The sequence below is a fragment of the Atheta coriaria genome, unplaced genomic scaffold, assembly GCF_025399875.1.
Source record: "Atheta coriaria isolate IRGN ID8LTWV9N9 unplaced genomic scaffold, Caltech_Dcor_3.1 hic_scaffold_6_pilon, whole genome shotgun sequence".
NCBI classification, from domain to species: Eukaryota; Metazoa; Arthropoda; class Insecta; order Coleoptera; family Staphylinidae; genus Dalotia; species Dalotia coriaria.
The window spans coordinates 6346597-6364010 of record NW_027045448.1 but is presented as its reverse complement, the minus strand read 5'-3'; the positions used below and the strand labels follow the sequence as shown (position 1 = coordinate 6364010).

At 37.9% G+C, this 17414-nt stretch overlaps 5 protein-coding genes across 10 annotated transcripts in view; 4 read left to right on the top strand and 1 right to left on the bottom strand.

Moving 5' to 3' along the window:
- Positions 1 to 17414, top strand: part of LOC135793652 (protein gone early-like) — a 42382-nt gene that overhangs the window by 18004 nt on the left and 6964 nt on the right. The gene's annotated exons all lie outside the window — the stretch shown is intronic.
- LOC135793851 (cytochrome P450 4d2-like) lies at positions 5883 to 7697 on the bottom strand. Its single transcript, XM_065304962.1, has 2 exons — positions 7476 to 7697; positions 5883 to 7413 (listed from the first exon to the last, which is right to left on the bottom strand). The coding sequence occupies exons 1-2, from the start codon at positions 7618 to 7620 to the stop codon at positions 6026 to 6028; spliced, it is 1533 nt and encodes a 510-aa protein (XP_065161034.1). The 5' UTR covers positions 7621 to 7697; the 3' UTR covers positions 5883 to 6025.
- Positions 10502 to 11941, top strand: LOC135793852 (pupal cuticle protein 36a-like). Its single transcript, XM_065304964.1, has 2 exons — positions 10502 to 10744; positions 10808 to 11941. Exons 1-2 carry the CDS (start codon positions 10631 to 10633, stop codon positions 11711 to 11713), a joined length of 1020 nt encoding a protein of 339 aa, XP_065161036.1. The 5' UTR covers positions 10502 to 10630; the 3' UTR covers positions 11714 to 11941.
- Positions 12279 to 14107, top strand: LOC135793853 (uncharacterized). Its single transcript, XM_065304965.1, has 2 exons — positions 12279 to 12707; positions 12777 to 14107. The coding sequence occupies exons 1-2, from the start codon at positions 12690 to 12692 to the stop codon at positions 13692 to 13694; spliced, it is 936 nt and encodes a 311-aa protein (XP_065161037.1). The 5' UTR covers positions 12279 to 12689; the 3' UTR covers positions 13695 to 14107.
- Positions 14780 to 16119, top strand: LOC135794161 (uncharacterized). The gene is made up of 2 exons (XM_065305337.1): positions 14780 to 14890; positions 14948 to 16119. The coding sequence occupies exons 1-2, from the start codon at positions 14876 to 14878 to the stop codon at positions 15965 to 15967; spliced, it is 1035 nt and encodes a 344-aa protein (XP_065161409.1). The 5' UTR covers positions 14780 to 14875; the 3' UTR covers positions 15968 to 16119.

Sequence of the window (17414 nt, the reverse complement as noted above, 5' to 3'; positions counted from 1 at the left end):
TTTAAAATTTGAGCTGTAAAGTTTTATGACTTCATAAGTTTGCGATGTCGTGCGTGATGTACCGACGAAAACTAGTAGTTTATAGTTTTACACGATAATTACGGGCGTTAGGTAATAACGTATAATCATCGCGGGCATTCATAACGAACGCTCGGACAGCCCGCAGCTCGAGTGAAATGAATCACAGAATCAGGTTAGGCGTGTTAGAGATGTGTGCCTCAACTTCTTGTCCGTCTCTCGCTTTTGTGCTTCTCTTTAGCCAACGAATCGAGACACAACTCCAAAGGTTACTAGTGTTACACACAAATAAAACTATATTTTACTGTCTAAGCATTAAGTTTTTGCATTCAAGAGTGAGACATTAAATTATTAAGAAATAACAAATACTTAGTTTAATATTACTGACATAAACATTTTACCATGTACTTACTCTAAAACAAATTCATTTCATGCGGAATATGCAAATTTGTTTGACAAAATTAAATTCATTGCAGCCTAAAAGTCGTCCCTTTGATAATACGCAAGTCTAAAGTAATGAATCCAATTAATCAAGACCGCACTCCCTGTTTACTCGAGCAAAAGTTGCATGAACATAGCAAATTCAAGAGCAAATAACTTTCAAAGTCCATATTTACGGCGACTGCCACCATCGTTGTCTCTCGTCTCTATCTCGTCTGCTTCTATAAGGGAAAATGTGTCGCTGCTATAAATAATTCAAAGTTGCACATTCCATTAACTTTAACATTGAGTTACGAGTAGACGGGCATCTATAGGTACATGTTCTTGTTGTGTTTTTCTGCAATTTTCTCTTATGTATTTTTTTTAGAGAAAAGAAAATTTTGTTTTACATGTTTTTACTTTTAACACTCTTCTTTTTTATTAAGTTTTACATAAAGTAGGCGAGGTAGGAAAGCGAGGGCGGTAGTAGTAAGTAGGTTTTCTTCCAGCTAAAACGCTCGTAAATGTGCTCGGCAAAGTTTTAATTAAATCACCGACGTCTTGGAGCAAAGCTCACACCGCTTCCGCCGTTTTCATTGCTGTGGCTCAAGTTTTCATGATTTTTGTTCCTTCCCGAGGCTAATTTACTGTTGAACGTTGAAAATCATATTATTAAGTACTCCATTCTATTCTCGACCTTATTAAAATATTTGAAAATATAAATTCGATTAGTTTTTATTTAACTTGAGAATAATACTTGGATAGATGTAGTTATTATTGAATATTTTGATAATAATTTAACATAGAATTCTATTGCCTTTAATATTAAATTCTGAATAAAATTCTACTTTTAACTACGCAAACAATTTGTTCATCGCGTTAATATATAAAAAGTTATTGACTATTAAAGTTTATTTTTGTATTAATATGCACAACTGATTTTAATTAGTCTATTAAATTGGTTCAAAATATGTTATTAGTACAATAAATGCTAAAATAGATGCAGAATTTAATACTGAACTAATATTTACAGAAATTATTATTTTAACTTAATTGGTTTTCGAGTAATTAATGAATTACTATCAACAATGAACTTTTAGTTCACGCGCACGTTTCCATCAAAAATATTCCTTATTATGTTAATACTTCTTACATTATTCTATTACATCGCAAATTTACCGTGACAGGTTTTCTTGCGTCGTCTCAAGTTTCTTGCGCATTTTCAAGACGTGCAGACATGATATCATGTTGTCGTGACACATCTTCATTTCCTTCGTTTGATTGATATGCCAATAACGTAACATAGAGTTGGCGGTGTTGGCATATCATAAAGATGTAAATTAAATTCTGCGAACCTAGAAACCACGAATCGTTTCAAGCATTTTAAAGAGAAATGTGCGAAAACACATGTCCTAGCATGCATGCATGCACTTCCGTATTGGCATAAAGTTTTTATTATCCTTGAATTTTTTGTTGTTAGATTTAAGTGTGTTTCTATTTATGGATTTACCTGGCATTTGGTTTGTTTGGTTTTCTTTTCTTGCCAACTTTGCTTGGATATTTTTCTCGAGGGAATACCGAGCTTAGCATAACAACACGTAACACGAGGTGATTTTTCTTTCGCTTACCTATCGTGTTGACTGCCGAGAAAACCGCTGGAAAGTCGGGAAACGAGCGCACGTGAAAGCAGGAAACTTTGACCTAATTTCCGAAACCAAACCGGACATTGTTTTTCTTTTAACTTGTTATTTATTAACTCATAATGATTCTTTTTTTTAGTAATATCATGCGTAATAAATTAAATTTAGTGATTTTTTAATGACGTAATTGTATACAATTAAATTATTCGTCTCGAAACAATGGGCTTAATAGTGTGGCTCGTTTAAGTTTTAGATAATCATCATACCAACCTGCAATTTACGTCAGTTGTGTCTACGAGCATGTGTATTACGCAAACGATTTTTTTTATTTTACAACTAAACAACGCAAATGATCGCCGATCAATGGGATTCTTCGACTGTCTTTGCAATTCTTTAAATTCTGCCTGCAGCGTGAAAGCAAGCATTATTGTCTTGTACTCGTAGATGACTGTCGCAAATTTTAATTGATCTTATAATAATTGCTAAGCAATCTTTCGTGAGTCACGTGTCTCATCTCGAATGTAATATACGTACACTTTGTCTAAATTAAAAAGCCATTTATTAACACTAACATGTCGCAATTACACTTGTTTTGTTTCTAATTAAAATTAGCATAAATTATAAACATGAATGTGAAAGTGATTGCAATCCAGCAATATATGAATTTTAATTTAATATGAAAATAACTTAAAAACATGCGGGCATTTTTTAGATACTAATTAAATTTTATTACTTTGTACACTTTTTCTCTCTATTTCATTTCAATTTTGTTGCAAAAATGTCGTTTTCAAATATTTTCAACGTGCAAATTGCGTTTTGAACTTCTCTATTTGTTTAACCCACTTTCCAGTAGCTAAATATTTAGCGTACAGCGTTATGCGTTCGATCAAATTCGTACCCGTACTCATACTCCACAAACAATTACATTTATACACATATCGCATACGCTAATGCCACTTCTATTATTGTTACTGTTCGAATCTGATAAGGTTACCGTCGAGTGCGGGCGAACATAATGCGCATCGATTGTACTTTCTCCGGGGATCTTTGTGCATCGAATCGGATATGAGCAAGAGTACAATGTATACATTAAAGCACAAAGGAGACATCAAATTAAATAAATAAATAGGGAATATTTATTACAAAACTCTACTATTTGATAAAATTTATAAATTATTTATTTTATTGTTTTAATATTCGTTTTAGCAATTTTTCTTTAATAATTAGTTTAGAAGATTTTGAAATGGTTGAAATTTATTTGTGTCACCTTTGTACTTTACTAGTTACTCATGTGCAATGCGATAACTATTTAATACTAGTTGATGGGTTATAAAATCGAGTACCACGTGCGAATGTGCGTGCTGTTCAACTTTGACATCGAAGTTTCTTTTATTAGTTTATTCATTAGATGTTTTATATGCTTTTCCGCATGCTGCGTATTTCAAAACATACTCATGTTAAAAATCACTTGAGAATAGTCAAAATAATAAATATTTTATTCATTATTGTAAATATTTTATATACACACTTTTATTGTTGCTTCTCTTTATTTGTATTTATTTTTAAGAGTATAAATTCAAAATTTCCACCGTGGTTGCACCCAACCGGTCGTACTTTCTCCTCCACCTCGAAAAATCTGCAATTCATCTCTCAACTCATCTACAAGAGTTGTTTTCATTAATCAACAATTAAACTTAGTTTTGACGCTGTGCTTTTGCTCCCGTTTTTCGCCATTCTGCTCGGAGTGATAAACTTGTGATTTCACAATAAAGCACAATTTGTTTCGTCACTTTCGAGTGTCGAGCTGCGCTGATCTTGGCACTTTACGATATTGCTCGAATAGGAGTCAAGACGAGCTGCAAGTGGTTTTAGCACTTCATCCACTTGCTGCTTTTGTCGAGTGACATGTGTCGGCAACGGATGTTGGTTTTGCAGCCTACACTCCTGCATACAACACTTTCTCCGGTTTAATTTTAAAATTATGCCAATAATTTTTTAATATTTCATATATTATGTTTTTATTTTTAGAAAAAGTTGTTTTATTATTTACATAATTTCGTTAGAGATGTGTTGAATGTAGTATGTCATTAGCATATTACGCGTCATTTATCTTGGAACTGCTCATCGCGATCGTAATTAACAAGAAATTTTCCATTTGCAAAATTAATGATAGATGGACCCAAAGTAAGTGCACATCTTCCTTTCCGACAAAGTTTACATAACACATTCTCGGGCAGTTATAATAAATTAAATAATAGCTAGATATTTCCAACATTAGAGACATACAAATGCGTTTTTATACAATTTCTGCTTACAAATCTCTTCATTTCGTATGTTATCCTGCGCACACTTGAAACCGAACAAAAACAGGTTCAACTTTTAATGTTTAAATCATTTTGTCGAAGACTCGCTGAGACTGACTTGGTGTCATTGGTATTTAAAGATGTAATTATCAATTATTCACGTGCGCATCAATCACACACGCATGTGAAATTGACAGAATGCACATTTTTGCAATTAAGTTTTGCAAAATTTACACACAGCCTCAATTGGACTTAAACTTCATGATTGTTACTTTCGTTTGAATGATTTCATATTATATTAACGATACACTCGGTCTCAGTTTTATTTCGACGCAACTTGAGGGATTGCATAATGTAGGTCGCAGGCGCGTTTTTCTTCTATCGTTTCATCTTTACGCGCATGTACGAATTGTATACACTGTATACAATATATGTACTAAATAGTGCGTTGACATTTATATTTTACTCTGCGCATGTATTTCATTCTATCAAATAATCACTTTTTGTAATTTATTATTACATACTAACAATGATGCGCCTTTTCGAAGTGTATTTGTAATGACTTTAGTAATAAGTTAATTACTGCGTAACATTTTAATCGCACTTTCAAAGTGTGGATTGCTCATTTTTGTGACTTTTCAAAAAGTGTGAAACTTAACACGGAATAACAATACTTTTAACATCAACATGAATTACCTGAAGAGTTAATTGAATTTGCGTGTATATTCGGCTAAATTAATGTTGTCGCAGTAATAAAGTAGAAATTTGCTTGTTTGTCAAAATGACTTAAACTTCAAGTACCAGAAGATTTAATTCTTCTTAGTATTTTGCATAAATTACTTACCTGTATAGTTAAGGGGTTATATTCAGTTATAATCTTTGTAATATTTAGTATTTTACTGATCTTAATTGAAAGATAAATAAATCGGCATTTAAAAACTTTAAAACATAAATATCTTGTATTAAAGTTTTGGTAGAAGCTAAAATGTTAAAATAATAGCAGAAATTTTTCTGGTGGTCAAGATCTGATAATATCCTCTTAATAAAATAAACTCCGAAACATATAGCACACGCCATTTTCGATTTCTATGCAAATAAACAAATTCTTTCATCTTTTTCACTGCTTTGCTATTTTGTACGTATACATCATATGTATATGTTGTGAAAACGTGTAAATTTTGGAATTACATTATCATCGTTTTGTTGGTGGCTGAGTTAGTGGCAGAATCTCTAACGAGTTGTGACGCCGAATAAATTAAAATTAACTCTTCTCAATCCGTCGTGATTCGCGTCCGCGTCTAGCTCTGTTCGTACAATTTATTATAATTGCAGGCGCGCTTAAAAATGTGTGGAAAATGTTAGGATGTTAATGAGTTTGACAATCAATCAGAGGTTTTGTTGCTTGGCGCTTGCGCTTGCTGCACGAATATTCTAATCGTTTTGTTAAATCCTTGGACCGTTTGACCTGCGGTCGTATTTTAAAAGAATTAAGTAACTGGCAAGCGCTACAACATCTTTATTATTTTAATTTTTGTTTTCGATTATAATTTACTGAATTGTTTGCTAATAATTTTAACATTCCTGTATAAGTGATGTATCAAGGTGGCGTTACAGTCATCTAAATCAATATTTGTTTTGGTTTTTTTACCACTTTCTTGTTTTTATTGTGAGATTTACTCCGTTTTTGGACATTAGAACAACTGCTGATGGAAGGATACATTCGTGAGGGGGGTTTGTCATCCCTAGTTCAAAATGTCTGCATACTTTGCTAATTGTAGCTTTCATTTCCATCATTGCAAATCGTTGTCCGATGCAATTTCGATGACCGGCACTAAATGGCAAGAATGCAAAAGCATGACGTTTGCTTTGTTCAGCCGGAAGGAAGCGCTCTGGTATAAACTTCTCCGGATTGGGAAAGTTTGAAGGGTCTTTATGAATTGTCAAAATAGGAATAGCAATTGTCGTTCCCTTGCGAACATGAATATCTTTGTAGTGGAAATCTTCGGAGACATTGCGAGCAATACTAGGTACAGACGGATAAAATCTGAGGCCTTCTTTAATGACCATTTCTAGAAAAGTCATATTTTTCAAATCTTCACTGGTGATATTTCTATCGGGTTCATTAGCGAATATACTGCGCTGTTCTTCGATTACTTTTGATTGGATATCAGGATGTTGCGCGATGCAGAATAGGGTGAAGGATATTGCAGCACTTACAGTATCGTGCCCTTCAAACATGAAGGTATCTACTTCTTCCATAATATCTTCGTCACTCAATGGTTTACCATCAATGGTCGTTTGAAGGAGTAAATCTAAGAAAGCCGTTTTTTTCTTTATACCAAAATCTTCATCGTTAATATATGTTTCTACATCAGCGTTATTGTTTATCAAAGTAGACTTATTTTCTTTACTTAGTGCTTCTCTTCTGGATTTAATCAAAGACATGGTGTACTCTTTTAAAATCTTCAGAGCTTTCCGTTCTTTCCAGTAAGCAGGTGTGAAGATATAGGTTGCTTTTAGATATGTTATTGGATTTACAATATGATCGTAGATATTTGCCGTCATAAACTTTGTAGCCCAGACGTAGTCTGATTGATCATTAAGTTGTGAATTCATACTAGTACCCATTGCGGTTTCTACAATGTTATCCATCGCAGCTAATGTCACATAGTGTGCTATGTTTACCACACCAGCACCATCTTGTTTATCAATTGACTTCTGCAATTGTTGAACAAGTATTTGATTGTTCTTATTAAAAACCTGCACAAATTGGTCTAAAACTTTAAAATGAAAGGTAGGCGTGATGGTTTTTCTTCTCAATCGCCACTTTGCTGACTTGCTAAGAAGCAGACCGTCACCCAACCATTCTTTTAAGAAAATGTATAGTATACTTTTATTAATGGTAGCTTGCGAGGTAAGGATATATTCAACTAGGTCCAGATCAATCGTAACAATACCAGCCGTCCATGGGATAGTCATTTTGTAAGTTTTACCATAAATATTACACATATCACCCAATCTCGTCATAAGGGCTAAAATAATGCTCCAATAATATTTTTTACTTCTTAAATATTATTACTCAAATAGTACTGACTCGATACAGGATAACATGTCATAAGAGATCCGATAAATGGATACGACGCTGGACCTCTCAATGATTTCAAACCACATAATATACCGTTTAAATACCATCGCCATAATAAATATAACACTAGTGTAACTGCTAGCACGATAAACATTTTAAAATAATTCGCGGCGTATTTATTGCATGCGTGCAACGGTGCAACTGATTTGGGGCATCATCCATGACACGATTTATAATATGACTGCACTTTTCGAGACGCATATTATCTTGAAATATTAAAATGTTTGGATGATCTTTGCGCTAATTTTGTCATATTTATCGGCGCAGCAATTTTATTTGTAAACAACTGATAATTTATTTATTTGCTGCTCATTTAAGATTTATCCTGTTTATACTTGTGGATTATTTGAAGGATCTATTTCAAGATTTACCATTTTTTAATTTTATGATCATGTCTATCGCCTACGTACAAACACATTATCATCGCGTCATTATGCGGTGCGCAAATACAAATCGTTCAAACAATAAAACGCGTTAGTTGCTTGATGCAATGTTTACCGTTACAAATAAATGTGTGTAGCTCTATTTGTTTATCGTGTGCAGCGCTATTACGTGATAGCAAACTTTACAACCACTGCAATAAACGCCGAACGAAATATATTCTGACCAAACGAAAATTTAAATTTGAATATTTCGTTTATTTTTTACAAGTTGATTGCTTTATGTAGATGTAAATTCGGCGTTGTTAATCACGCGTTGACCACACACCGAATCATGGCGCGACGCAGCGCGTTTATTCTTTTATATACCCGAGAACATCATCGGTTTTATCGATGTGCGTCTTGTAGCATCGCAAGTTTTTTACGAAAGCTCAGTGGGTGTTAAAAAGTGAACGTCCCTCTCGTGGCCTAGCCCAGTCTAGGTCGCCGATGTCACCGGCCGACAAAGTTTAATCTTAGAGAAGAAAAAAAATGTATAAAATAAACGTTAAAAGTTTAAAAAGTTAAAGGTTACATAAACGTTCTGCCGTGATAACTAATTTATCTTAATTATTTTGCGTTTATTAAAGAAAAACGTAAAATATTTCATAACCCAGTGGACAGCTGTCAAGTGTCTACTTGCGTAGCGTAGATTTGAGGTTAAGTGCTGTACAGCATTGCCAAATTTATTGTTTAAACACGCGCACAATCATTGCTATTGAGGTTGCACATTGGCTAGTTCGATGTTTGTGCAAACATCGTTCACTACTTCAGCCGAACAGCATTGAGGACCATTAATTGCTAAGCGTTGAATCGAAGGCTAATTACAAATGTTTTCATACGCATTAAAGATTTGTCTTAGAATTTTATGTACCTACGTAAATCTCGTACATTGTTATTACATCAATTTAATTAATTACTGAAAACCAAATTGTAATTCTCGATGTTTATTTGCAACGAAAATTGAAGAAGAGAATTCAATTTTCATTGCAAATTTTATGAATTAACTTTTCATTTGATGGTTTATCATGTTTGCGTATAATTAATTAAAATGATCGTGAATCATGTGTCGAAACATTATTAATTTTCCTTTAAAGTCTTTAAGTGTGTTCTATTTATATAAAAGTTATAAATAATATATGTATATAACAATTTTATTTGATTCCAAAAAAAAATGGCGTTTAGAAAGGATCCTCATTACACAATTGCCGTTTAATTGATGAATGTGTGAACAATGATCGATTCCCCATTATAATATATTGCACTCATCGCTAAACTTTCAAAATTAGTTTCAAATTACGCACTTCACGCAAAATATTTGTGTTTTGAGGTTGTTTTATTTTTACAATGCTTTTTTTAATTTTTGTACACCGAGTGTTAGTATAATAAAATTGAAATATATTTGATACGTATTTATAAAAAATTCTAGTTATAAAAATTTATGAAAATTATTTTGCTCTTTGACTCTTTGTAAGTTAGTGCCAACTGCCCACTTTTTACCTAATAATTTATTACAAAATTTTTATTTATTGATATTTAAATTCTTCACAATTTCTCTTCTTTCTTATTGTCACATAGCCACGCTTCGGCTAGCGAAAATGTAATGCATAATTTAATTTCGTAGATATTATTTCAATCGTTTTGCGTTAATTTGTTTGAGAGAAATGTTAATTGTCTATATAAGCATGGGAAACACAGTGTTTGTTGTCTACGTGTATGTTGCGCATACAGAAATAGAAAACGGAAATTCTCGACGTCGACGACGATGATGATGCATCTCCTCAAACATCAAGTATTTTTCATGCGATTGTTGCTCGTTTAGAAGGTGCAACACTCCGCTGATGAGAAGTTCACGGAATTTCTCAGGCCAATTACGGCCGGGTGCCGCTTGTAAAACGTTGATATAAAATATGGCGTATTACATAAACTGGTTAATTAACAAGCGGCGCGTATGAATGACAGCATTCATTCGATTTAGTTTTTTTTTTCCATTATATTTTCGCTGTTGGTGCTCTCTCACAAACGGGTTTTTTGGTTGTGCGCTTTTTTGCGAACTGAATCACTGAATCAGGAGAGAATTGCATGAATTGGAAATCTGGTTTAAACTTGTATTGTTATTTACGATTTTTCTTTTATGTGTCCATCTAACGATTTTTAAGTGGTTGGGTAATGCAAAGCATAGCGATTTATGTCACATGCTTGATTTACGATTACGATCACAAAGTGTAACAAAGTCGGCGACTGGTGACTCAAAGTTTTTTTTTTGCTTTAGTTTTAAGCTGTTGGTGGTACTTTTGCGTGTTGCAAGAGCAATTTTTCGGTGTTTTATGCATGTTTTGTGCGTGAATTTGCGTACGCCATGCGTGATTTGCATACGAAATGTGTGCGCGTCAGCGAACGAAAGTAAATTTTCGTTTTCTTGCCGGTCAGAAGTTTGGTTGGTTGCTCTTCTCGCCGGCGGTCCTCGCCTTGTCTGCTGGGTGGGACACACGCGTGATACAGATCCGCGAGTGCTCGCGTGCGCGCGCGCCTTCTTTCTTTTGTCTTCACTCTTTCTTCTCTGTGCCGGTAAGTGAGAGGATGTGACCCGATTTTTCACCACCCAACCAAAAAATTCGACAAAACTCAAAAGTGTACCTATGTCAATATTCGGCTGTGGCCCGTGTAGGGTGGGGCGGCTCGAAGATGAGCTATAAATTGGTCGGTCGTCGACGACATGGTATCACACAGTTCACTTCCTTCTTTCAAGGTAACTCGATCTGGTTACCACCGACACACCATAAGATGAAACCCTTCGTGGTAAGTTACGGTGCCAAGGAAGGTGCTTCAAGTGCTAAGTTTGGTTTTTCATTGGAATTATAGCTTGTTGCCACCCTTGTGGCTCTTGTAAGCGGACGTCCAGAACCTCCATCGGGTTACAACTACCCGAGGCCGGGCGGTGGTCATCATCATATTGGTTCGGTTGGCATCCACGGTGGTGGTGGTTTTGGTAACAACTTCCAGACCATCAGTTCTGGACACCATCAGACTTCCTTCGGAAATCAAGGTGGTGACTTTGGTGGTAACACTGGTTTCACTGACTCCCACTTTGGAGGACAGAGTTCTGGATCCTTTGGTGGTTCTTCCGTAAACTTTGGTAGTTCATCTGGATCCTTTGGTGGTTCTTCTGGATCCTTCGGTGGTTCGTCTGGTAACTTTGGTGGTTCTTCCCACTTTACTCAAGGCGGACACAGCGGTGGAGTAACAGTCCAAAAGCACATCTACGTGCACGTCCCACCACCAGAGCCAGAGGAGTTCCGTCCACAACAGCAAATCGCTGTCGGTCAGGCCCAGAAGCACTACAAGATTATTTTCATTAAGGCTCCATCTGCTCCAGCCGCGACTGCCCCAACCATTCCTCTGCAGGCTCAGAACGAAGAGAAGACCTTGGTCTACGTCTTGGTTAAGAAACCCGACGAGCAACCAGAGATCTCGATCCCAACTGCCGCCCCAACCCAGCCCAGCAAGCCAGAGGTTTACTTCATCCGTTACAAGACCCAGAAGGAACAGGGTGGTGGTCATTTCACTTCCGGCTCGTCTTCCACTGTTCTTACCGGTGGCGACTCTGGAATTTCTGGTGGCATCACTGGTGGAATTACTGGCGGTATTACTGGTGGCATTACTGGTGGCGACATCATCTCCTCAGGAGGTTCTTCCTCTTCTCATCACTCCAGCTCTTCCAGCGTGTCCACCAACTACGGACCACCTGGCCAGAGCGGCCCATACTAAGTCATTTCGCACCCATTTTCACACGTAACGGGTAACGAGAGAAGTGCATCGATCATCTAAGCAATTCTTTTCTCGTCTCGTCATCACAGCCATGACGCACACATTTTCTGCATCTACTGGAATGGGACATGTGATAATCCCATTTATCGCATTTTGTACATAGTTTTTCGTTGATGAGAAATGCTAGAAATTATATTGTAATGTTTTTTATATGTATTTTTGCAAGTAATACGGTGACAAATAAATGTATTTTTATTTAAATAATTTATGATGATGATTCTTACCTCAGAACTTTCTTTTTTTGAGGCGAAACGAAAAATTTCTTCTTCGGAATGATGCTAAATGAAGACGAGCATAAAAGCGTTTGTCATATAACCAAAAACACTTCTTATATTAAAAACTTTACGTGACTTGCGTTTTAAGTCTAAATATGACAGAATGATATAAGATTCTAATCCAATTTGTCGTTTTAGTTGTTCCATTCTTTTTGCGGAGAAAATTTACGCTTGAAAAATGTTGAATCTTTGATTTCCCCATTTCGATGAAAGTGAAGTTAGTAAATCGAACTATTTCAAGCGCTACATCAATGCATTACATTGATTCATTGCATACATTAGCGATTTATTGTATCATACATTGTCTACGCGGCGCGGTTGTTGGCTTTCTTGTTGCCGATGGTAAGCGTCGAATCCGTGCGGGTTCGACAATACCGGTGAGAGGTTGTGACCCGAATTTCACTTATCTAAATGTTAAAGCACACTCGCGCGTTTGGCGACGAGGAAGATGTCTCTTCTTCTTCTTCTTCTTCGGCTCTTCGGTTCTTTGGCGCTCACGCGGAGCTATTGGCGATAATGCGGGGGCCCCTCTTGGAAGGGGGCAATCATCGCATGTGCCCCATCGCCAACGATGTATAAATACGCAACGCTGATGGCTCATTGCACCAGACGTGCAGACGCAAGAGTTAATTGTGCTCAAGATGAAAGCTTTTGTCGTGGTAAGTTGTTGCCAAATTAAGATTTTGTTTGGATGAAGAGAGTTTGGTGAAAACATTACCATTTTGTAGGTGGTTGCCACCTTGCTGGCCGTGAGTAGCGCCAAGCCGCAGTACAACTATAATCCTCCGAGTGCACCCAGCGGAAGCTATGGAGCGCCTGGGGGTGGATTAGGAGGAGGCGGTGGTGGCGGCGGCGGCGGCGGATTTGGTGGAGGCGGCGGTGGATTTGGAGGAGGTGGTCTCGGCGGTGGACTAGGAGGAGGTCTTGGAGGAGGCGGAGGATTTGGAGGTGGAAGCGGCGGTGGTTTCGGAGGCGGCGGCAGTGGAGGGGGTGGTTTCGGCGGAGGATCCGGCGGTGGTGGTGGATTCGGAGGAGGTGGCGGCGGTGGATTCGGAGGTGGTGGCGGCGGCGGAGGTGGCGGTGGAGGTACCGTAACCGTCCAGAAACACATCTACGTCCACGTAGCACCAGAGGAGCCAGAGGAATTCCGTCCACAACGCCCCATCTCTGTTGGACAATCCACTAAACATTACAAGATTATCTTCATCAAGGCCCCATCTGCACCTGCTGCAACTGCACCAACTATTCCTCTTCAAGCCCAGAACGAAGAGAAGACATTGGTCTACGTTCTTGTTAAACGCCCCGACGAAGCACCCGAAATCAACATCCCCACCGCGGCGCCAACGCAACCCAGCAAACCAGAAGTCTACTTCATCCGTTACAAGACGCAAAAGGACGCGTCCGGCGGAGGCGGCGGCGGCGGTGGTGGTGGTGGAGTCAGTTTGGGAGGAGGCGGAGGCGGTGGTGGTGGAGGTGGTCTTGGCGGCGGCCTCGGAGGTGGACTCGGCGGTGGTCTTGGCGGAGGTCTCGGCGGCGGCATTTCCACCGGCATCTCCAGCGGATCTTCATCTACTTCCATTGGAGGTGGTGGTGGCGGTAGACCCGCAAGCAACTATGGCCCACCTGGCCAGAGCGGGCCATACTAAGCCCCACCAAATGTGTTGTGATTCATCCACATACAGTTACCATGGCGCGACCCCGGATACACACCACACATCCTTCAACATTCTACACAACACACAACATTGCTATTCTTCGTGGGTCGCGCAGACCATACCATTCATTTGTACATACCAACAACCCTTAGAACACCCGCAGCGACAAATATGCATGCAGCATGATATGTTACTCGTTTTTATATTTTTGTATATAATACTCATTATTGATAAGATAGCAAATTACGGTGACAAATAAATGTATTTTTAGTAAACATAACTTGTACATGTTTTCATCCTGGTTATTCCTGTTTTTGTGTTGGTCCGTTTATCATGTATTTTTGACGTTTATGCTCAATAAATACATAATTTTGTAAATTTATACTCTTGAGATGCCGAAAAGATCGCGGCTTGTTTAACTGGTATCCTCATTTTATACATAAATTAAATATTTTTTCAACAGCAAAGATTTACACGGGATATTGAATACGTGGGTGCAATTTTAGAGAAATTTTGTAATATTATGCGATTTAAGTTATCATATGCAATACGGTTGCATTTTACGTCGTTGTGCATTATTTCGAACATTGCTACCGCCATCAATCAACTGTTCACGTGAACAATTTTGACTCTCATGCACAGCATATTAAATTTAAATTAATCATGCGCCGCTGGGAATCTGCTAAATATTTATATTGTTTTGCATAATCACAGGCATATAAATATTCAAATACACAGTCGATTGCAACAAAATCTACGTTTTCTATGATTTGATATGTCTGAAACTGCATACTAATACGTTGATTGCGTCGTTAATGAGAATGTCTCCAATATAGTTTCTCGCTTTTTTATACGCCTGTCGAAACGCATCATCTAGAATCGCAGGTATCTTGCGGGTGTATGTGTGAGTGATGATGGCATATACATTCGGTAGTTTATTATTGACAAGGTTACTAAATTTTTATTTGTTTGCCGGCGTCGCACGCGTGTTGCGGCGTGGCATCTGCTTTGAAATAGAAATGTTAACCTGTGCGGCCGCCCGCCCGCGAGTGGAGTGAAGATGTCCTTGCAAAAAGGATGTCTCGGTCTCGGGCAAAGTGGGGATCTTCTATAAATACAATAACCGTAACCTTACCGAATCACACTTGAATTGTGAACACAAGAATACGATCATGAAGGGTTTACTGGTAAGTGTGCTCTGCAATCTTGTTTAAAGTATAGAATCTAAGGGTGCTTGTGATTAGATCGTCTCCGCTTTGGTTGCTTGTGCGTTGGCCAGGCCAGACATTGGATTAAACATCCGTAATGGATACCAGTACCAGCCCCCGGCGACCAGTTATGGCACCCCGACCGGCAGCTACCTGCCTGGTGGTAGTGGTGGCCAGACTTATCAGCAATCCTCATCGTCCCAAAGCTTCGTGAGCTCTGGAAACGGTGGATACAACAGCAATGCCAACACTGGTAACGGTGGATTCTCTGATTCCACTCTCAATGTTCAGGACTATGCTCGCTCCGGCTCCCAGGGAGGTTTCAGCGGGTTCAATCAGCAATCTGGTGGTGGATTCCAACAACAAAGTGGCGGATTCAGTCAACAATCTGGTGGCGGATACCAACAACAAGGTGGTTTCCAACAAGCCCAGACCCAAGTGCACAAACACGTCTACTTCTACGACTCTCCTGAAGACCTCCCAGCACCTACCATCCGTCTCTCCGGTGGTGCATCTGCTGCCCAGAAGAACTACAAGATCATCTTCATCAAGGCCCCAGCCTACCAAGCCCCACAAGTACCACAAATCCCTACCCAATCTCAGAACGAAGAAAAGACTTTGGTCTACGTCCTCGTCAAGAAACCCGACGATGCTCAGGATATCGTTGTACCTACTCTTGCCCCATCCAAACCAAGCAAACCAGAGGTGTTCTTCATCAAATACAAGACCCAGAAGGAAGCTGAACAACACGTACAGACCATCCAACAAGGTTCCCACAGCGGTGTCTCCGCCAACGCTGTTGATAACGACTCTGCTTTTATCAGCACTATCACTGATTCTAAGGTTTCATCGGGTGGCCACTCCGGCAACATTGGAGGCGGTGGAGTCATCTCAAACACCAACGACTATAACTCTCAGATCTTTGGCGGCGGTAATGTTGGTGGTGGTCACAGTTCTCAGGAGAACCACTTCGAGGCTACTCACACCAGCAGCCAGGTCACATCAGGCAACAATGGTCAGAAATATGGCCCGGCTGGTGCAAGCGGACCCTATTAAATCAACGCCTACAGGGAATTTACACTGCCATTTATTTAAAAAGATCAATCAACTTTGCCTTTGATATCGTGCTAAAAATGTGTGAATCTAAATGTCTTATCTAATGTATTTAATGATGTAAAATGGAAAAATATATTTGTACATATACATAACACTTGTGTCTTTATGATTACGAACTTTACGCAATAATCGCTATAATGCGATGCATAAAAAATGGATATAAACGATTACGTCGCACCGACGTCTTCATCAACAACGTTTTATACGTCATATTTTCTTGTTTTTCTCTTCTCTGCACATTTATGATCTTTTTCTGACACCAAAATGGCGGTATTCTAGCACAGTTGCATCGTTGCATCACACACTTTGTTACCAATTGTTAGTATCAACAATGCATTGGCGCTAATTGCATAAATTGCTTAAATAAATTAAGCTCACACAAAAATATGCAGCTAATTTATGGCTAAATAAAACATGTGATGAAACAATAGCTTTCAAATTGATGTAATGTTCTGAAACGTTAATTTGCATCAGTTTTTGGTGAAATCCTAAAAATTCAATTATTTTAGACACATGGTGCGCTCGTTTCTTTTTTTTATTCTGGTGATTCATGTGTCTCTTGTTGCATTTGAAGCGCTTCACATTTTGATGTGATTTATAGCGACCTAAAGCGTTGCGCTCTTGACATAATTCTTCATAATTTGTTTTTAATTTTTTAATTCGGTTTTCAAACGTCTATTAACTTAAAAATTCGTTTTCTCATTTTGAACGGCGAATCTAATTGACGAAACATGATGGAATTGCTGTAACAAAACCACAAAATTACGAAATTTCTTCCACTTAACACCTTAACTTACTTGAATTATCTTCAATTTAATATCGTTAGAACATCTCACAAGTCGGTAATAGAATAATAGTATTTCAATATAATAGGTATACGTCTTTTGTTTCTTGCATTGTTAACTTGAGTACACTTATATCATAATGCGATTAAGTTAATAGCGAAGCTACACGTACTCGTACGTGAGTGTAAACTTTTCTTGTCTGGTAATGATTTTAGATCGAAAATGGGATAGGCTTACCTTAAGGCAAATTTTGTTTATGTTTACATCGCGTGAAATTAATAAAAGTCGTGGGCGTTTTGTTAAAATTGAAATATAAAACTTATCGAAATCTAACGTTTATTCTATAAATTTAATGCACTGATATGCAAGGTGTTTAAATATTATGGAGGAAAGGAGATGAGAGTGAGAAGCGACACCGTGCGGTACTTTCTCCATAAATTTGTCATTTATGTAACTTTGCCGTTTGTCTTAACTTCTTCGTCGGCATCGTGCATCGTGCATAATGTGCGATCGATCGATTCACGTTTTCCGGTTGCGCGTCGACGCTTATTATCGCATTGAATAAGTGGAGACTTCAACAGTTTAATGAAACCTTATCAAGC